At 45.9% G+C, this 21,773-nt stretch overlaps 1 protein-coding gene across 1 annotated transcript in view; it reads right to left on the bottom strand.

Annotated features, from left to right (window-relative positions):
- The window catches only part of LOC109922963 (plexin-A1-like), a 545,204-nt gene that overhangs the window by 257,196 nt on the left and 266,235 nt on the right, over window positions 1-21,773 (bottom strand). Inside the window, exons 4-5 of the mRNA XM_048606674.1 lie at window positions 18,633-18,773; window positions 9,731-9,831 (exon numbers count right to left, since the gene is read on the bottom strand). Of these exons, the coding sequence (XP_048462631.1) occupies window positions 9,731-9,831; window positions 18,633-18,773 (242 nt within the window). The remainder of the gene's footprint in view (window positions 1-9,730; window positions 9,832-18,632; window positions 18,774-21,773) is intronic.

The raw sequence follows: 21,773 nt of genomic DNA, 5'->3' as shown, positions 1-21,773 counted from the left end.
ACACTATGGGCAATTTAGCATGGCCAATCCACCTAACCTACACATCTTGGGACTGTGGGAGGAAACCTATGGAGACACAGGGAGAATGTGCAAACTCCACACAGACAGTCACCTGAGGGTGGAATTGAACCTGGGTCTTTAGCTCTGTGAGGCAGCAGTGCTAACCACTGAGCCACCGTGGAAACTGAGAGTGATTGACTTGATTGAAGTGTATAAGATCCTGAATGGTCTCGACAAGGTCGCCATGGAAAGGATGTTTACTCTTGTGGGTGTGTCCGGAATGAGAAGACACTGTCTTAAAATTAGGGGTCCCTGTTTTAGGATCAACACAACGATAATTTGTTTTCTCTCAAAGGGTTGTCTGACTTTGGAACTCCCTGTTTTAGAAGGTGCTCGAGGTGGAGTCATTAAGTATTTTGAAGACAGATGTGATTGCATAGATTGTTATGAAAAATCGAAGGTTATCGGAAATTAATGGGAATGTGAAATTCAAAATACAAACGTACTGGCCAGGATCTGATTGAATGGCACACTAGCCTCAAGCAGGCCGAGTGGCCTACTCCTGCTCCTTTTTCACTTGTTTGTAAAATGTAACACCATTGCTCATTAGAATCCCCATTGTGAAGATAAAGGCCACCTGGCCCATTGTGATCTTCCAAAGAGTATTTCACCAAGACTCACCTCCCCAACTCATCCATGTAATCACACATTTCCCATGGCTAATCCACCTAACCTGCACATCCCTGGATGCCACAGGTAATTAGCATGGCCAATCCACCTAACCTTCACATCTTTGGACTATAGGAGAAAACCCATGCAGACCTGGGGAGAATGAGCAAATCCCACACAGACAGTTGCCTGAGGGAGGCATTGAACCCAGGTCCCTGGTGCTGTGAGGCAGCAGTGCTAACCACCGAGCCACCATGCTGCCCCACCTTGCTTTCCTCTTTTGCATTTAAAAGCCGAAACTAGCCCCAAGTGAATCATTGTTCTGAGTTATTTCACGCCACCTTTACCAGGATGGTAGAGAATCTATGACCCTGAATTGCATTGTGGAATTTCAGACCTCCTCACATGCATCTGATAAAAGTTTTTTTGTTACCAAGCTCTCAATAAAGGTTGGCCCTGAAGAGGTTTGGGCAACATTAAGTGGCACATGATTGAATAGCCCAAGAAAGGGCCAGCATTGTATTTGAAATCTATTAGATTTCAGATTACATCATTTTTCATATTGTCAGCATTTCTATTGCTGACAAATTCAGCCCGAGGGTCCTTTCAATAAAACATTCAAACTTGGGAATTATTAAATAAAGCACTTACTGAGACCACATACGGTGTCTTTGGAGCAGTTACCACAATAGCTAAAGACTGGGCAATAAATCCCGTGATAAAACGAAAGATGTAAATCCAGAAGGGGAGAACTGTGGTCCTCATTCGCAAGAGGGAGATTAAAGGGGGAAAACTAAGGGGTTTATTTGAATAATGGATGGAAGGAGGTTTCTATCAGTCTGTACGGTACAGAAGATGACAGGAAAACTACTGACAGTGTCATTATGCAGGTACAGGAGAAGGCCATTCAGCCGTCAGATATTGTTCTGCCCATTTATTCGGCTCCGTATGGAAGAAAACAAAGTGGGATCTTAAATCTTGCTGAAAGCAGGGACAATGTTACTAAAGTTTTGGGTTTTGGACCCCCTTTGGGAAAATAACAAAGGGATCAAGTGTTAACAGGGAGAAGGCAGGAAAATGGGGTTGACAAACATATCAGCCATGATCGAACAGCAGAGCAGATTCAATGGGAATGACCTAATTCTGCTCCTACTTCTTATATGGAATTTTGGAGTCATACAGCATGGAAACAGACCCTTCGGTCCAACCAGTCCATGCTGAACATAATCCCAAACTAACCTAGTCCCACCTGCCTGCTCCTGGTCCATATCCCTCCAAACCTTTCCCATTCATGTACCTATCATGTACCTGTCTTTTAAACATTGTAATTATACCCACATCTACCACTTTGTCAAGACGTTCATTCCACACCTGAACCACCCTCTGTGTAAAAGAACTGCTCCTCATGGCTTTTTTAAATCTCTCTCCTTTTACTTTAAAAATGTGCCCCCTGGTCTTGAAATCCCCCATCCTAGGGAAAAGACAACTACCATTTATCCTGTCTATACCCCTCATGATTTTATAAACTTCTATACCTGTCAACCTCAGATGTTTCAGTGAGAAAGTCCCAGCCTATCTGGCCTTTCTTTATAAGTTACATCTGATGAAACATGGGAATGCTGCCCTTTACAATGTTGTGATGCCTTGAAATTTGACATTCTTCCACCTGTCCTGATGAAATGAAAAGATGCAGAAGCATCTCTCTCAGCAGGAAGGCAGGATGGTCCTCCGAAGAGAGACTGGGTAAACTGGGCTAGTATTTGCTAGAGTTTTAAAAAATGAGAGGCTATCTCAAAGAAACCTACAAAATTCTACAAGGGACAGACAGGGTAGATGCAGAAAAGAGGTTCCACTGGTTGGGGAGTCTAAAAGCAGAATCATAGAATCCCTACAGTGTGGAAACAGGCCCTTTGGCCCCAACAAGTCCACACCGACCCTTGAAGCATCCCACCCAGACCCACCTAATCTACACATTCCTGAACACTATGGGCAACTTAGCATGGTCAATTCACCTAATCTGCACATCTTTGGGCTGTGGGAGGAAACCCATGCAGACAGGGGAGAATGTGCAAACTCCACACAGACAGTTGCCAGGGGGTGGAATTGAACCCAGGTCTCTGGTGCTGTGAGGTAGTAGTGCTAACCACTGAGCCACCGTGCCACGTTATTAACCTAGCCTGCCACCTTCAGGGATCTGTAGACAAGCATCTCAAGATCTGCCTGTTCCTCCAAGCTTCCTAATATCTTGCTATACTCCCTTGTCTTGTTACCCCTTCCAAAGTGCATCATGTCATACTTGTCAGTGTTAATTCCATCTGCCACTGATCTGTCCATCTGATCAACCAGTCTTCCTCCTCACTATTAACCACTTAGCCAATCTTCCTGTCATCTGCAAACTTACTTACCATCCTCCCCACATTCCCATCTACATCATTTATGTATATCATGAACAACAAGGAATCCAGCAATGATCCTTGATGTGCGCCACCCGAAACAGCCTCCAGTTACACAAACAACTTTCTATCACCACTCTCTATCTCCTAACACTCAGCCAATTTTTGGATCTAACGGTCCATAATCCCCTGTAAATTACCTGACACTATAGAAAAGAGTAAGGGGACATAATTTTAAAATATGAGGGTTCTGAAGAAGGGTCTCTGGACCCGATACGTTAACTCAGCTTTCTCTCCACAGACGCTGCCAGACCTGCTGAGCTTTTCCAACAATTTCTGTTTTTGTTAAAATTAAGGTGGTTGCCATTTAGGACTGAGATGGGGGTAGATTGGCTTTATTCAGAACATTAAGAATTCTTGACATTTCCTATCCCATAGGGCTGTGAAATCTCTCTTTCTGAGTATGTTTAAAGTTGAGGTTGATAGATTTGATTATCAACCACTGTGTCTTAGGGGGAGGAGATGGTGTAGTGATAATGTCACTGCACTGGTAAAGTGTAACTAGCCTATATGCTCTAAGGCTCAAATCCCACCACTGCAAAATAATTCAGTTCACTGAATGCCCTTCAGGGAAGGAAATCTGCCATCCTTACCTGGTGTAGCCTACGTGACTCCAGTCCCACAGCAATGTGAATGATTCTCAACTGACCTTTCGGCAATAAATGACATCCAAATCCCACAGGCAAGGTAAAGCAAAAAATGGCTTATGGAGCTAGTATGGGTCAAAGGCATTGAAGTCTTTGATGAGCCATGATTGTAATAAATGACAGAGTGGGCTGAATGGCCTGCTCCAGTTCCTATGTTTCAAGTGGAAAGTGTTGCACAGTCACAGATAAAGAGTAAAGTTTCCATTAACCCCTGCTCCTCCCAGACCTCAGGACGAAGCGGGGGCTGAATCACAAATGTCCTTTGGCCCATCTTCAATATTCGTACCAAATTCGTACCAATGGTCTCGGAGGAAGCATCCTCCTTGGATCTCCAGCTCAGAGATTGGCGACAAAAACACTGACGATGGTCTCACTGGCGAACGCATTCCGCTCTCCCCCCCACCCAACCAATATGTATTAATTCCTTGTGATCCCCTGCATTGAAAATTCAATTTTCCAAACGTAAATCTAAATTGTGTTAGTGTTTCCATTCATGCGGCACTGAATAATTTATATTCAGCTGGTGTCTAACAAGACACAATCCTCTTTAAACCCAAGTCACTTGATGTTAAGCCACATCGGGCTGTGTACAGCTGTGGTAGGAAGCAATATCATCTGTGAAAACAGAGAAAATGATGGCACCTGAATAATTGATGCCCCAATTTAAATGATCACAGTTTAATATAAGGATCAAACTGGACCTTCACTATCATCCTGGTCTGCCTCACCCTATAGCCCCTTGGTGTAAGCACAGTTAATTCTGAAGTAGATTATAGTGTGAGAATATTAACAGAAGGATTTTCTTAACCATTATCACAGAAGCAAATCTCAAGATAAAGCTTAAAAGGGGATTCCCTTTTTCAGAAAATTCAGTCCCACACACTGCTCTCATTATCCTCATTGAACACTGGAATGGGAGGGGCCATTCAGCCCATTGTGGTTACTCGCCCATTGCGCCACAGAGTTAACATCTAGTATCACCCTGTCACCTCCAGCTCTTGCCTTCCACGTAAACAGTTTGTTTCTTTTGTTTTAAACACAACGATTCCTCTAACAATGGACAGTACACTGCTTCACAGCAGTGAGAGGGGACATTGCTGAGCAGGAGGGAGACAGAGATGGAAGGAACAAATGGTGGGGCAGGAGGTAAGGAGGGGGAGGTGGAAGGGAAAGATGGGGACAGACAGAGAAAGGGAGACAGGAAGGAGAGAGCTAGTGAGAAGCAGGAACGAGAGAAAGAGGGAGGGAGTGAGGAAGGGGGAGAGAGAGAGGGACAGAGAGAGAGACAGGAAGGTGAGAAAGAGGGAGGTGGGAAGGTGAGAGATGGAGGGGGAAAGAGAGGTAGAGGGGGTGGCGAGAGAAGGGCAAGCAAGAGAGAAGGGGGGGAGAGAGGAGAGGAGAGAGAGAGACAGAGGAGAGAGAGATAGGGAAGAGACAGAGGAGAAAGAGAAATAGAAAGAGGGGAGAAGAGATAAGAGAGGGTGAGAAAGATAGAATGAGGGGAGAGAGAGCAAGAGAGTGAGAGAGAGAATGGATGAAAGAGAGAGATAGATAGGAGAGAGAGGGTGAGAGAGACAGAATGAGGGGAGAGAGAGAGAGTGAGTGAGAGAGAAAGAGAGAGAGGATGGGGGAGAGAGAATGGGAAGAGAGAGAGAGAAGAGACAGAGAGAGAGGAGAGAGAGGAGAGAGAGAGGAGGAAACACAAGTTTGACAATGACTACCAAGGGAGAGAAGGGCTTGGCACTAATTCAGGTTAAAGGTCATACTTTGTTTCACTTTGCTGCAAATGAAAGCAAGTTTAAAAACAATCCACAGTGAACATGATTATGCTCCGAGTTTGAGTCCGACCCTGTTGAAAGCATTATCTTGGATTGCTCTTCCTCAGTTTTGACAATCTCCCAGGGGAAAGAGAGAATAGAACCCACCCCTGTCCTATTTCAGAAACTGTTTCCTGAATGAATCTGGTCCCTGGGTTTGATCACCCTCTCTGAAAATTCATTCCAGTGGATCATCACCTCATTGTCTCCTGCCACCTATGTTAAATGTTACCAGCATAAAACCATGCCCTCTGCAGCTTACTGTAATTACAAGTGCTCTCTCAGGTTAAGCTTCTCTCTTCTGTTGAGTATTTAACAAAACCTCCGTCTCCTAACCATTGCCCAAAATATCACTGACGGCAGTTTAAGAAGCTGTGTCCTCAGAACCCACATCAAAGATCTTTCCCCACTGCTCACCAGAGACCTGGGGTTGTTGCTGAAGCTAATGGATTTGGTTAGAGTCCAGGCACTTGCCAAGTGTTGCATTTCACCTTTAGTGTCCTGTGATGTTGTTATAGATGCAGTGCTAGCTACTCAGTGCTATGTTGGACTGTAGAAAGCTTTGGAGCTAAAATAGCATCCAGCAGCAAATTATCAAGGACTCATCTCTTGGCACCAACAGCAAATGCCCCAAAACCGTTTGTTCCAGTGTGAGATCACACCCAGTTTGAGTCAGATGGTCCGAGATGAATACAGACTTCCACAGTGTACAGGCTGCACTCCCAGGGTCAAGGACAACATGACCAGCTCTGTCCGTTCCTAAGCCCAGCATCATGGGTCACTGTGCTCCCTCACAGGAAGCTCCTCCATTGACTCCTCTCAGGAGATGTGGTCTGGTGAATGCATCCAAGCAGCTACAAGGGGCTGAGACTCTGAAACAACAGGACTGGAGCCTGTTAGCTCAGTGCTTGACCAAAGTTCCAAACTTTTACTCTTGGGACAACACAGTGACTAGCACCACTGCCTCACAGTCCCAGGCACCTGGGTTCGATTCCACCCTCAGGCGACTGTCTGTGTGGAGTTTGCACATTCTCCCTGTGTCTGCGCGGGTTTCCTCCGGGTGCTCCGGTTTCCTCCCACAGTGCAAAGATGTGCAGGTTAGGTGCATTGACCATGGGAAACTGCCCGATAGTGTCCAGGGATGTGCAGGCTAGGTGGGTTAGCCATGGGAAAATGCAGGGTTACAGGGTGTGGGTCGAGGTGGAATGGTCTTTGAAGGGTTGGTGTGGACTGGACGGGTCTAATGGCCTGCTTCCACGCTGTATTGATTCCATAATTTGGCTCCCGTGGCACAAACATTACCAAAATAAAATGAGACGGGGAGCTTTTCAGCACATTTACTGTCTTCAAAGTCAACCAAATGTTCCTGACAAACGAAGCAGACCATTTCTTAAACGAGACTGCTTCACCATCAGTCTTTCGGGGGTGGAAACAGTCAGGCAGGGATGGTAATATCCTAGTGGTATTATCACTAGATCATTACTCCAGAGACCCGGCTAATGTTCCGGGGACCTGGGTTCGAATCCTGCCATGGCAGATGGTGAAGTTTAAATTCAATAAAAATATGGAATCAAAACCTATTAATGAGCATAAAACCATCGTCGACATGGAGAATAGAGTGGTGGCGGTTTAGTGGCAATGTCAGAGGGATAGTAATCCCAGCCTAATGTTCTGTGAACATCAGTTCAAATCCCACCACGGTCAATGGTGAAATTTGAATTCAATAAAAAAGTATTAAAGTGTAGTCTAATGATGACTGTGAATTTGCTGCTGACTGTCAGGAAAAACCCATCTGGTTCACTAACATCGTTTATTGAAGGAAACTGCCGTCCTTACCTGATCTGGCCTACAAGTGACTCCAAACCCACAGCAAAGAGGCTGATTCGTAACTGCCCTCTGGTCAATAAGGGATGGACAATAAATACTGGCCTAGCTAGCAACTCCCAAATCTTGTGAACAAACACAGAAAAAGTAATTTGCAATTCAGAATTGAAGGTTAAAGTTTAGTCGGGCTGGGAGGGAATCTCTCTCTGCTCTTTTCCTAACAGATCTGTGGAGAACTAAGCTGCAAGAAATTCATCATTGTAATGTCTCATTAACCAAATGACATGTCAGACATTGGCTGTCCTTAATACTGCAGCATCAGCTTCGAACGCTCAAGCCTTGCATGGAAGACTTCAACCAATAATTTGACAACCGACAACTTGAGTAAACTGAGGTGATTGTCGCTCACTGAGATACAGCTGCGCTTCAACACTCTTGTGACAGGACAGTTTGGAGGGAGGGCCCAGAAAGCAGCTGGCATCCACAATGAAACAAACTCTTCAGAGGCCAGCATCCCATCACCAACCACCCTTTCTTTACAAATGCATATATAGTCTTTGACAATAGCACTGCCTCTCATCAAGTCTGGCATTCAGGGGCCCCAATATCCCTTTATGAGATTCATCCTTTTATGTCAGCCAGGGCTCCCTGATTGGACTAGATTAACAGCCCCAGTCCGGAAACTCATATTCTATGAGGTCCAGCTGGCTGACCTCGTTACAATCTCTACAAGTAGGATGTTCAGGAGACAAGAGAGTCAGGAATGGACGGGAGGGAGAAAAGAGTTACAATTCAGGGTGATAAAAAAATCTGCACTTAACTAAATTTGATTTGCATTTCTGGCACAATTTAATATAAAATGCAGGAAGTTGCAGACTGTGCGTATCAGAGCAATATATTGCCGAGTGGTGGAATGCATCAGAAATGCTACTGATTAAGCTCTTCTGTAACAAGAGAGAAGTGTCCATTAACACTTTGCATTTTTATTTGGTCAGCAAAGAAAGACAAAAGAAATGAGAAGATTAATGTCATTTCCATTTTCAAACATTTTCAACACCTCATCGATCGCAATAAATTGTCAGTGGTTGTCCTGCAGAAAATGGCAAATGGGTGATAATCAGCTTGCTTAAGTCGCATCAAGGCAGGAAAGAGAAGCTGGGTCAATCTCCTGTGTGCAGGAAGATCCCACACACACCCACAGGCTTCCTCACTCACCCACAAACTAAAATTCTGTCCATTTCAGCAGGCACAATAATAAAGAAGCATGTTATCTTAATGGTGAGGGGTTGCTCTGAGATGCAGAGGGATCTGGATGCTCCAGTACATGAATCACATAAGGTTAATGTACAGGTACAACAAGTAATCTGCAGAGCTAATAAAATGTCCTTGCTTATTGTAGGGAAAGTAAGAAGGTTACGTTTCACTTGTGGAGGGTATTGGTGAGACCACATCTGGAATACTGAGCACAGTACTGGTCTCCTTATGTCAAGAGGGATTGGAGGTAGTTCAGATTAAGGTTTGTTGGACTAATACCTGGAATGGATGAGTTCTTGCATGAGCACAGGTTGGACAATCCAGGCTTGTACTCACTGGGGTTTACAACAGGAAGACATTATATGATTGAAATATATAAAATCTCAGGAGTCTTGACAAGATGGATTTGGAGAGGACTTTTCCACTTAAGGGAGAATCTAGAAATAAGGGCCTCTATTGGAATATTGTGAAGGCAGAGATGGGGAGATGATGGCCTAATGGTATTATTGATAGATTATTAATCCAGAAACTCAGCTAATATTCTGGGGACCTGGGTTCAAATCCCACCATGGCAGATGATAGAATTTGAATTCAATAGAAAAAAAGTATCAGGGATTAAGAGTCCAATGATGACCATGAATCCATTGTTGATTGTCAGGACGATAGCATCTGGTTCACTAATGTCCTTTAGGGAAGGAAATCTGCCATCCTTACCTGGTCTGGCCTACATGTGACTTCAGACCCACAGCAATGTGGTTGACTCTTAACTGTCCCCTGGGCAATTAGGGATGGGCAATAAATGACGGCCTAGCCAGCGATGCCCTCATCCTGTGAGTGATTTTTTAAAAAGCGACGGAGTGATAGATTAGTAGGAATACTTGGGATTTAGATTAGATATTACTTTCAGATCAGACATGATCTTAAAGAATGGGGGAGCTGGCTCCAGGGACCATGGAAGAATAGAAAAAAAAACTGTGAGTTGACCACTGTCTGACTCCCATTCCCAGACAGTTTCCAGACCTTGACAGCATTAGTTCCAGGGACTGACGAGGAGCGATCTACTTACACATTATGCAGGACGCACCAGCCGCAGTGTGGATCACGGGAGCCCAGGCACAGCTCGCAGCTCTCGTACTGCTCACAGCTCTCCACCGGCACCCAGCTCACCTGTCCGAGCAAGAAACACGCACCATTAGCACCAAGACTGCCATCACCACAACACGCCCTCACATGGTCAAGGTTGAGACACCCTGTCACAGGGCAGGCCGGATGCCAAGGCAGTGCACTGAGCAGGGCTACAGGATGTGTACTCTACAACACTCTTCCCCATTCAATAACCACTCCCGCACTCCACAGCCAATTTCCCCATTAATCATCCAGTCTCCACATGATAGCTGTAACACTAATGGCAGATGAAGTCACAGCGATTGTATTGAACAGTATCACAGTCAATATAGAAAGCTATTTGGTGAACTTCCGCAGAAGAAGCCTGTTAATGCATCGATCAATTTAATAACTCACCCTGGTCCCATACCAAGATGGGGAGGAGGTTCTCCAACCAGGGGGTGATGTCTCTGTGGAACCCAAGTCAGTGAGCGTATTTAAGACAAAAAAAGATAGGTTCTTGATGGGTAAGGGAATCAAGGGTTACCAGCGGGAAGGCTGAAGAATGGGGTTGCGAAACATATCAGTCATGAAAGAATGGTGGAGCAGACTCGATGGCCTAATTCTGACTCCTATATCTTATGGTCTTATACCACAAACTACCAGTCCATTTAGTCTTGATCCAGGACCAAGATGCATCGTAATCTAATTCACTAGATCCCCAGCCACTTCCACAATTATCTCCTTCCTTTTCCAAAAGCAATATGTCCCTTGGGTGACTGTCTGTGTGGCACGTTCTCCCTCTGTCTGCATGGATATCCTGTGGGTGCTCCGGTTTCCTCCCACACCCCAAAGATGTGCCGGTTAGGGTGGATTGGCAGTGCTAAATTGCCAATGGTGTCCGGGGATGTGCAAGCTAGGTGGGTTAGCCATGGGAAATGTAGGGTTACAGGGACAGAGTGGGGTGGGACGGCAGTGTGGATCTGGGTGGGATACAGCACAGGAGGAGGCAATTTGCGTGTTGGTGCCTCTGCCAATTCCAACAAACCCACACTTGGTGCTCCTTCTGGGCAGCTCTGCTAATGCTTTGAAAGTTCCTGTTGAACCCACAGCCGCTGCCCTGGCATTTTCCAAAATCACAACAAACTCACTGTGATCACAAAATGAGTCCTCATGTGCTCTCTGGTCCCTTAATGTGCCTCTTCGAGATACTGACCTTGCTGCTACAGTGAGCAGTCTCTCCTGCTTGATTTTGTGGAAAATTGTTCATCAATTCTTTGAACCTTCTCTTGTCTAAGGAGAAAAATCACAGCTTCTCCCTCATCGCCCTAATAACACGCTATCCAGGCACTGCACTGAGTCCTGACTCTCTAGCTAACTCGGCGATCCTTATCTGGGAATCATTAACTAACTCAGCAATAGAATGTTTACGGTTCCTCAGAATTATCATCGCTCACCCCTGAGGGCCATGAAATTTCCCTTCAAAAACAGTCCCTTGTAACAGCAAGTGTTGCTGTCGAGTCCTGCTGTTTTATTATTACTCATCCCGCGCAAATGACTGAACAACTTCAAAAAGTAACCTCTGCAAGCCTGCCTTGCCTTTGCACGGCCGATTAGCTTATGGCTGAGGCAATTATTGGCACAAGGAGGGTTTGTTGGCAGTGACTTGAGCCAAGCTATAGGCTGGCAGCACAGAACTGGCACCAAATCCTGAGCTGTCACGACGTCTCTGTGCCCTCATCCAACCACTGCCACACGTATCACCATTGCAGGCACCAATCCGAAACCAGTGAGGCTGCGGGAGAGAAACTGCACTCCCTTCTGACCCCTTCCACAGCCAATCAGAAAGCCTACGGTCTTGACTTTCTGCGTGTTTCCCCTCAAGATGGGTTGCTCACTCAGTGAAGGGATCAGGGCAAAAAACATCGCCCTTGCCATCATCTTCACCTTTTACCCGAATGTGTAACATCCTTGGTTAATGGGACCAGGGATCAGTGGGGGTTCTGCTCGCTACCCTTTGGAAGGTCACAACTGTAGGTGTCCAAGGAGTTTGTGATGCTGTCACAGTTGATTGTACCATTGAGAAGACACTCTCACTGTCTTAGGGCAGGCCCATTACCACCTTTGTCCCAAAACAATTGCCAGACTGGAGGTTTGAAGCTCAGCCCACTTGTCAATCCCACCAGAATCCTGCCCCTTAGCTCATAGAGTCCCTACAGTGTAGAAACAGGCCCTTCAGCCCATCAAGTCCACACCGACCCTCATAGCATCCCACCCAGACCCACCTAATCCACTTATCCCTGAACACTATGGGCAATTTAGCATGGCCAATCCACCTTAACCTGCACATCTTTGGACTGTGGAAGGAAACCAGAGCACCCGGAGGAAACCCACGCAGACACAGGGAGAATGTACAAACTCCACACAGACAGTCACCTGAGGCTGGAATCGAACCCAGGACCCTGGCGCTGTGAGGTAGCAGTGCTAACTACTGAGCCACCATGGCTCTGCTACTACATTCACCCTCCCCCCAAGGAACACCCTTAAAGAAAGAATGTCAGTGCACTATGAGAGGCCTGATGCACTCCTCAAGTGATGGGGAACACAGCACAGGAAGTCCAACTTGTGTTCTGATATTATTGGGAAGGTTCATTTTCCTTCATGTTGCATTGTATTTTTTCTTGGCGAGTCCCATTATATTTCCCGTATCATGTCATGCCCATGTTGGGCTGTGGTTTTCCTTTTCAGATCCTGCCTCTGTTTCACCAATATTTTACCTTTCTAGTTTCCTGCAAACTAATTTGAAGATCGCTGACTCTAAAACTAACCAACCTGCATGGAGATGTGGTTACAGGCCTCCACACCAGGTAGGACCTGAACCTATATCTCTTGGTCTGGAGATAGAGGCACTACCAGTGCGTAATAAGCATTGTGTAAAAAAAAATCCACAACTTTGTACTCAAAGACAATAAGGTGGTGTGTTCGAATTCACCACTTTCTCATCCAGAAACTTGAACACACGGACAAACAGGTTCAAGAACAGCTTCTTCCCTGCCGTTATTAGGCTGCTGAATGGACCTCTCTAATTTCAAATCTAATGTTGATCTTGCTTTGTGCACCTCCTGTGCAGCTGTAACCTTGCATGCCTCACTCTGTCTAAACACCCAATGATCTGTATGAGATAACAAGGTGTAGAGCTGGATGAACACAGCAGGCCAGGCAGCATCAGAGGAGCAGGTAAGCTGATGTTTCGGGTCTGGACCCTTCTTCAGAAATGAGGGAGGGGAAGGGTCCTACTATCTCTGAGTGAGTTTTAACCCCACTGCGAAGCCTCTTCTAAGGATGCCTACCTCAAAGAAGTTACCCTCCTCCCTATTTCACAGTCCCCTTCCCCTCCCCAACTTCTGAAGAAGGATCCAGGCCCGAAACATCAGCTTTCCTGCTCCTCTGATGCTGCCTGGCCTGCTGCGTTCATCCAGCTCTACACCTTGTTATCTCAGACTCCAGCATCAGCAGTTCCTACTATCTCCGATGATCTGTATGTCCTTGTTTGTTACGGTCTGCCTGTATTGCTCGGAAAACAAAACTTTTCTCTGTATTTAGGTACATGTGACTACAATAAATCAAATCAAATCCAATCTGCCCCAGTTTTACTTCATTGAATATCCTTTAAAACATCTAAGGGCAGTAACTCAGGATCCTGAAGAAGGATAATGCCCGAAATGTTGACTGCTCCTTTCCTGCAGATGCTGACTAGCCTGCTGTGTTCTTCCAGCCTCCTGTTTGTCTACCTTGGATTCCAGCATCTGCAGTGTTTTTGTCTCTGTCTAAGTAACTCAGGGTCATTTGATTAATGTTTTAATGAATTAACTGATTAAAAAAAGTTGATTTTTCACAAATTATTAAGACTTGTTAATCACTGCATCAATCCATGTGAAGTTATCTGATTCATATTCATCATTAAACTTTGACCCCAGGATGCAAGGCTAAGGCCTTGGTGTAGACCCCAGCAACAGAAGCTGGCAAAATTTGGATTTAGTGTCTACAAATCTGGAATTGAAAGCTAGCCTCATTGACAGTGATCATTAAACTATCATCAGTTGGGGTAAAAATCCACCTACGTTTGCTAAAGTCCTCTCAGGTGAGAAATCTACCATCCTTACCTGGTCTGACCTGCATGTGACTCCAGACCCACAACAATGTGGTCGAACCACCTTCTGCAGTGACCTGGTAGGCTACTCAAATTCAAGGTTTAATCAGGGGGTGGACAATAAATGCTGGCCTTGCCCAGACACCCACATCCCACAAAAGAATAAAGAAACAAATATTGAAAATGTGATTCAGAAATAGTAGGAACTGCCGATGCTGGAGAATCTGAGATAACAAAGTGTAGAGCTGGATGAACACAGCAGGCTAAGCAGCATCAGAGGAGCAGGAAAGCTGACGTTTCGGCTCTACACCTTGTTATCTCTAATATTGAAAATGTGCCTTCCAACAAAACAATACACAGCAGATTTGCCAGGTATGGTGAAGCACGGTGATAAATTTAAACATTAAAATAAACTTAAAAGGCATTCAGAAGATGTCCACTAAGGCTCCTGTACTCAAAGGACCAAGTGTTGTTTTTGATATATCTAATCAACCTGTTCAGAACAAGTGACACTTGAAACCTGCCTCAGACCACTGCTCCACAAGAGCCTAAAGACACACAAATGAATTCAATGAGTGAAAATGAATGGGATAGTATGGTTCATTTTAGGGGCTGGATCATCTAAAACACAGAGGTAGATGAATCAGTCCCTAAAATGAACCATACTGTCCTAAGTATGGGACAATAGTGCACAATAGTGTTTCTGTAGTGCACTAGTTATCATGTTTTCCTCACAGATGAAAGGTCCTTGGTTTAAATACTAGGTAGAAACAGCACTCCTGCCTCATTACCTGGGCAAGGTTCATTGTCCCCACTTTTGCTTTTGGGTGGCACAGCGGCTCAGTGGTTAGCACTGCCGCCTCACAGCACCAGGGACCCAGGTTCAATTCCACCATCGGGTGACTGTCTGTCGAGTTTGCACATTCTCCCTGTGTCTGCGTGGATTTCCTCCGGTTGCTCTGGTTTCGTTGCACAGTCCAAAGATGTTAGGGTGGATTGGCCATGGGAAATTGTGCAGGTTAGGTGGATTAAGCCATGGGAAATACTAGGGTAAGGGAGAGTGGATCTGAGTGGGATGCTCGTCAGAGGGTCAGTGTGGACTCGATGGGTTGAATAGTCTGCTTCCACACTGCGCAATTCTATGATTCCAATAGCATACTGGAAGTTGATCTGTGCTTGAGATAACTGCGATCCCTTGCCTCGGTTCCACCAGATCTGGGTGACGGATCCCAACATACACCAATATAATCAATCAACAAGCCAGTGCCACTAACTAGCTCGGTCTGGGGGATCTGTGAGCCTTATTGTGCCATTATAACCAGCCCTCTCCACTTCCCAGGCCGCCACATCATCTCTTTCGCAAACCTTCCCTCAGCAGCTCAGCTGCCTGTCACATTTGGCCAGGAGGCAGCGAGAGAGAATCTGAGCCTGCTGACTATCTCAGCACTGGAGCTACCTTCATCAATCAAACACATCAATCAGGGCCACTTAAACAGATAGCAGCTTTAACGGACAGAGGTTCAGTGTCAGAGACTGGCAAACAGCAGTCAGATTGGCAAGAATACTGTCCTAACCTTCAGCTGTCTGTGTGTAAAGGGAAAGGGAGGAAGATTTATGGAACTTGTAAAAAGACATTTCAAAAAAAAGGCAGCAAAATATCTTGGGCACTAATCAAATATTTTATTTTGATATAAAATCAGCAGCCAGACAGTTTAATACGCTAACAAAATGCTGCTGTTAGCTCACTGGAGTGGTCTGAAGCAGAGCTCAACCCTTAAAGCAGTGGAGTGCCTTCAGAAGCAATATATTAGACAGCAGCAAGTTTGTTTTCCACAGAAGAATATTGTACAATGGGCAGTGACTGTGTTACTTCACAGCAAACCAAACTAATTTTCAATAAATAATGTGCATTTATAAGGAGCCTTTAACAGGACAGCTATTGGGCTATGTGGGGAGATATTGAGATCAAATCACCAAAGATTAGGTCAGAACACTGAGTGGAAATTGAAAGGATGAAGGGGAAATTGTGAACAAGTGGGGTGAGGTTTAAGGGAATTGCTGAATTTGGAGCACCAATGATGGAGCAAATCACAGAATTATTATAGAGTAGGAGGAGGACATTTGGTCCATCCTGGTTAGGCCACCTCCCTGCATGAGCATCTCATTGAGTGCTATTCTCCTGTCCTCATAACCCTGCACCTTGTTCCTTTTCATATAACCAAACTCCCGCTTGAGTGAACCTGCCTCCGCTACACCCTCAGTCCCTGCACTCCTGACCCTGACCACTCACTGCGTACACAAGTCTTTTCTTACCATCTTTTGCCAGTTGCCTCTCGCTCCTTGTGTGAACAGTTTCTCCCTGACCACTCTGTTCAGAGGCTGATGATTTCGAACGCGGTGATCAGATCTCCTCTCAGATTTCTCTCCCCCAAGGAAAACAGTCTGAACATCTCAAATCTGTCCTCATTACTGAAGTTCCTCATCCATGAAACCATCTTCATAAACCTCTTCTGCACTCTCTCCAACAAATCCACTCCCTTCCTATAGCACAGTACCCTGAACTGTACCCAATATTCCAGTTGAGGCTGAACTAGTGTCTTATAAAAGTTCAACGTACCCTGATGTCCTGGTCATCTATGCCCCTATTAGTAAAGCACAGAATAGGGTAATCTTTATTAAAATTAAAACTGAGGGTATGCAAGATGTCAGAATCCGAGGAGAATGAAGATCTCAGGGCGGTATGTGACAATGTCATGGAGGGGTTTGAAAACAATTTTGAAATTGAGACACTGCTTGAATAGGAACCAGTGCAGATCAGCAAGACCCTGGGGTCACTGCTGATGGGTCAACAGGACTTGGTGAGGGTCAGGAGATGAGCTGCAGTCTTTTGGATTATCTCAAATATGCCAAAGATTTCAATACCTCATGGGCAGATGAAGCAAGTTAAAATACTTTTCTTCAAACGTTTGTGATGCAGTGGTAGTGCCCCTACCTCTGGCCTAGGAAGCCAGGGTTCAAGTCCCACCTGCCCCAGAGGTGTTACAGAACATTCCTGAATAGGTTGATCAGAAATACCTAGCGACCAATAACTCATTCCCATGACCCATTTGCTCAGTTAGTTTCTTCACTGCAGCTTCCTCCCGTTAATCTATTAAGATTATTGCCTCTATCAGTTTTCAGCCTGTAACCCATTCCAGGGTATCTATTGCCTTATTTCACACAGTGCGTGCTGGACTATTTGATTAAATCCCAACATGTAACTCACTCCCGGGTATCTGTTATTCTGGATGTAATACCAATTCCCAATCCCAATTAGATTCCCAGCTGCAATTCAAGCCCTGGTACCTGGTAGTTTATGCACTGACCTCCCCATAACTGGAAAGGAGCCAGTGTAGTGATAATATCACTGGACTACAAATCCAGAATGCTAGAGAATTTCCTGAGGACAGGGGTTTGAATCCGCCTGAGATAGTGAAATATGAATTCAATCAAAGCTTGGAATTAAAAAAAAATGCTGCTCAAATGACAACTGTGTTGGCTGTTGTGAAAAACCATCCATTTGCTAATACCCTGCTCTGCTTTGGCCTACATGTGACTCCAGACCTAGTAATGTGGTTAACTGCCCTCTGTAACGGGTTAGCCAATTCAAGGGGAGACTAAGGTTTTGTGCGAGGGAAATCGTGTCTCACAAACTTGGTTGAGTTTTTTTGAGGAAGTAACCAAAAAGATTAATGAGGGCAGAGCTTCAGGCATTGTTTACATGGATTTTAGTAAACCCTCAGACAAGGTTCTGCAATGGTAGATTAACTGGTAAAGTTAGATCACATGGAATTATGACAACAAATGCCAGCTTTTCCAGCGACAGTCTCATACAAGAATGAAGGGAAAAAATGGACTAGATTCCAGTCTATACACATCTCTCAGGAATTTCGTGATCTGAGAATCACTGTCTCAGATACTGGCGCTTCAGCGAGTGCCTCAATCCCTGCCTTTGGTTACACAGACAACAGAATGTTGCCCAAAAGAACTGCGGATGCTGTAAATCAGGAGCAAAAACAAAGTTGCTGGAAAAACTCAGCAGGTCTGGCAGCATCTGTGAAAGAGTAAACAGAGTTAACATTTCGGGTCTGGTGACCCTTCCTCAGAACTGAAAGTGAGTTCTGAGGAAGGGTCACCGGACCCAAAATGTTAACTTTGTTTTCTCCTTCACAGTTGCTGCCAGACCTACTGAGCTTTTCCAGCAACTTTGTTGTTGTGAACTGAATGTCGACGTTCCTTCGGAGTTTCGTCTTTAGCTAAGATTGGAATAAAGGAGTCCAACAGCAGGATCGGCTCCTGCCTACACTTGGTCAACTGGCCAAGAGTGCCACTAAACCGCAACCCCTCACCCCTCCCCATTCTCACCCCGGGTGGGTCGTTTCAGCACCATGGCCAGCAGCTTTGGAGGAGATTCCAGCCAGTTGTTTGATCAGTGACCCCACTCCCACCCGCACAGCAGGTTCAGGAGAGGATACCCGCGCATCCTAGCTCTCTGAGCACCAAGCAGCAAGGCCGTGCTAGCAAAGTGCGCGCGGCTGCGACATACAAACACACGCCCCACAAATCTCCCTGTGGTTGTACAGTCCAGGCGCAAAGCATCAGCGGGTGCCGTGATACTGGACACCCCGAGTGAAACTGACGAGAAACGACTCTGGAGAGAAATAACTTCAATTACCCGTTTGTCGCTCATGGCGTAGATGTACTGGAAATCAGGGCTAAAGACTAAGTCCCGGAGTATGGGACTCCCCTCAGTGATCGCTACGTTTTCGTACAGCATCGGACCTGATGGGCCTGGACTGACAGAATCGACCAGAATCTGTAAAAAAACAAAACAAAAATAATGGGTCAGTGGCATGGTTTTCAGTCTTCCATCTGCAGAAAACAGCCTTACAGTGACGCTCACATCCCTCTCTGGCTAAACACATTCCTTGTCTGGGGCAGTGTATGCTGAAGGCAAGAGAGGGGAGATCGGGACAGGGCTATGTGAAGTCTAAATGCTTCCCATAAAATTAAAACAAGAGGAATAAATATTAAAGAGGGATTAAAAGCGAATCACCCATTTCTGCATTCTCCAGTGAGTTCCTATTGAGTTAAATAATCCACTTATCATCATGAAATCAACTTTTGAGTCTTTATAACTAAGTTGAACGTGACATGTTTGAGGACTAATGGGATAAGGAGTTGGGAATTTATTCACTAGATTGCCAGTTGACCACAGAATACTCTGATCCCATTTTTTAATTGAACTGACAATTATGATACTGGGTTGCATTTGGCAGTAATGTAATCCCCGATAATCTCAAATATAATCAAGCAACACACAATGCCCCTGCACCAAGAGCCAGGCTCAGTAAACTTCAAGCTCAGTTGTTGTTGGCAGCTGGCCAAGACACAGATCCAGTCACTCGATCACAAAGGGCCACATACTGCGACTGGTCACCCACTAAAGCAATCACTTTGCCTAGAAGGGGTCAAGGAAGCTACACCTCTCATTCTTCATCCCATAACCTATTCACACACGCGCAAGTGGTCATCAATCTCTCAGTTTCCCAGTTGACATCAGACTCAGAAATGAAACAGTGCCAGGGAGACCTACGGAACATCCCAGCCTCCCACTGTTACTTCAAGTGGATGTGAAAGATCCCACGGCAAAGCTACAGCATGCAAGTCCTCTCCAGTCTACCAGTCAATACTCCTCCCTGAACCCAACATTATTATCGCTCTGTAATATGAGTTGTAGCCACTGGGTTTGGGTGTGAGACAGACTGGTAGAGGAGAAGGCAAAATCAGGGTCTTCTCGCTTAGAATTCGCAGCAATATCATTTACTACACATTAATAGTAAGTACTGTTAGACACATTGTCGTAGGTACACCAGGCTCTGATCGAGAGTATTTATACCTCGTGATGTGCAGTTCTCGGATATCATCACAAGTTTGCTCCAGGGTCCCAATGCCCTTACACAACTGTCATGGATTTTGATTCACACAAACAGCTAAAGTTTGTGCCGCATTCTGCTTATTTTCTCCTCCTATAGTGAAAGCCAGACTGGGCAAGAGAGGGATAAAGGGCTTGTGTGGGACAGAGAGAGCCAGAGAGGGATAGACAGAGGGTGCAAGGGAGGCAGGCAGAGAGAGAGAGGACAGAGGGTGAGAGAGGGATTGAGACCTTGTATGGGATAGAGTGAGAGAGCGAGAGAAGGACAGAGAGAGCGAGCGAGAGACAGACAGAATGAGGGAGGGACAGAGAATAAGAGAGGGATTGAGGGCTTGTGCGGGATAGAGAGAGAGAGCAAGAGAGGACAGACAGGGTGAGAGACAGACAGAGTGAGAAAGACAGACAGAGAGCAAAAGAGAGGGAGAGACAGGACAAGAAAGAGAGATAAACGCAGAGCAAGGGAGAGACAAACAGTGGGCTAAAGAGGGACAGAGAGTGAGAGAGACAGACAGACAGAGAGAATGGCTTTTGATCTAGGACAAAGCCACAGATCACGGCCATTGATCACCCTCCGAAACATACCCCCACCCCACAGGGCAGGTCTGGGGTCTGTGAGCTGAATGGTTTCATTCTGTCAAAGAGTGGTCCCAGGCACAGAACAAATGCAGGGGTCAGGGGTCACACACCAGGACATGGGCACCAGGGAAGAAGCTGGAGATCAGAAAGGGCAGACTGGGCTTTGTCCAATAATAAAATCCCTTCCCGAAACCTGTGCAGTATTTCCCAAAAACCGTGTAATATCTTTTGCCCCACAACAGGTACATTCTTTTCTTCTTGTTTGAAGTTCGGAGAACAGGTTAGGTGCTCAGTTTGGGGCACATCATAAATCCGAACACTTTCACTACAATACAATGTGAGGAGTTTATTACTGAGAGAATCTGGATTTTGGGAGCAGGGAACTTGCTTTGCACAGCAGTCTGAGTGAGCTCCCTACACAAACCGGCCCTCATTTCTCTAGGGCGCTGCCTGGAGTGGGCACATCCTGAACCAGAGGAAGATCAGCCCCATGTCATCATACACTGCCCCAAGAGCGGTGTAGGGAGGGAGAGGGACAGCCGGGTGCGAGGGGATTGGAGGGAGCGAGGGAGAGGGGGATTGTAGGGTGAAAGGGAAATGGAGGGAGAGAGGGACAGCAGGTTGTGAGGGGATTGGAGGGAGCGAGGAAGGGGGAGATGGTAGGGTGAGGGATTAGGAGGAAGGGAGAGAGAAGGAGATGGTAGGGTGAAAGGAAAATGGAGAGAGTGAGGCAGAGAGGGACAGCAGGGTGCAAGGGGATTGGAAGGAGTAAGGGTATTTTTCATAGATCATAGAATCCCTACAGTGTGGAAACAGGCCCTTCGGCCCAACCAGTCCACACCGAACCTCAAAGCATCCCACCCAGACCCACCCCGCTATAACCCACCTAATCTACACATCCCTGAACACTACGAGCAATTTAGCATGGCCAATCCACCTAGCATGCACATCTTTGGACTGTGGGAGGAAACCAGAGCACCCGGAGGAAACCCGTGCAGACACGGGGAGTGAGAGGTGTTCAGGATGTGTGCAGAATCGGGGTAGTGATGGAGGGTGCACAACAGAGTGTAAAGGGATTGGAGGTGAGGGAGAGACAGAAATTGGAAAGAAGTGGGAGTGTGGGGAGCTGCAGCAATGAGAAGCAGAGAGATAGAGAAAGAGGAGGTTGATGAGGATAGAGAAGGGGATAGAGAGTGAGAGAGTGAGGGGAAACAGGGTGAGGGAGGAAGGAGACACAGGGTGAAGGAGAAAGGAGACCCAGGATGAGGGAGAAAGGAGACACAGGGTGAGGGAGAAAGGAGACAC

The sequence above is a fragment of the Rhincodon typus genome, chromosome 16, assembly GCF_021869965.1.
Source record: "Rhincodon typus isolate 14 chromosome 16, sRhiTyp1.1, whole genome shotgun sequence".
In the NCBI taxonomy this organism is placed as follows: domain Eukaryota; kingdom Metazoa; phylum Chordata; class Chondrichthyes; order Orectolobiformes; family Rhincodontidae; genus Rhincodon; species Rhincodon typus.
The sequence above is the reverse complement of the archived record's forward strand: the minus strand, read 5'-3'. Positions and strand labels throughout refer to the sequence as shown.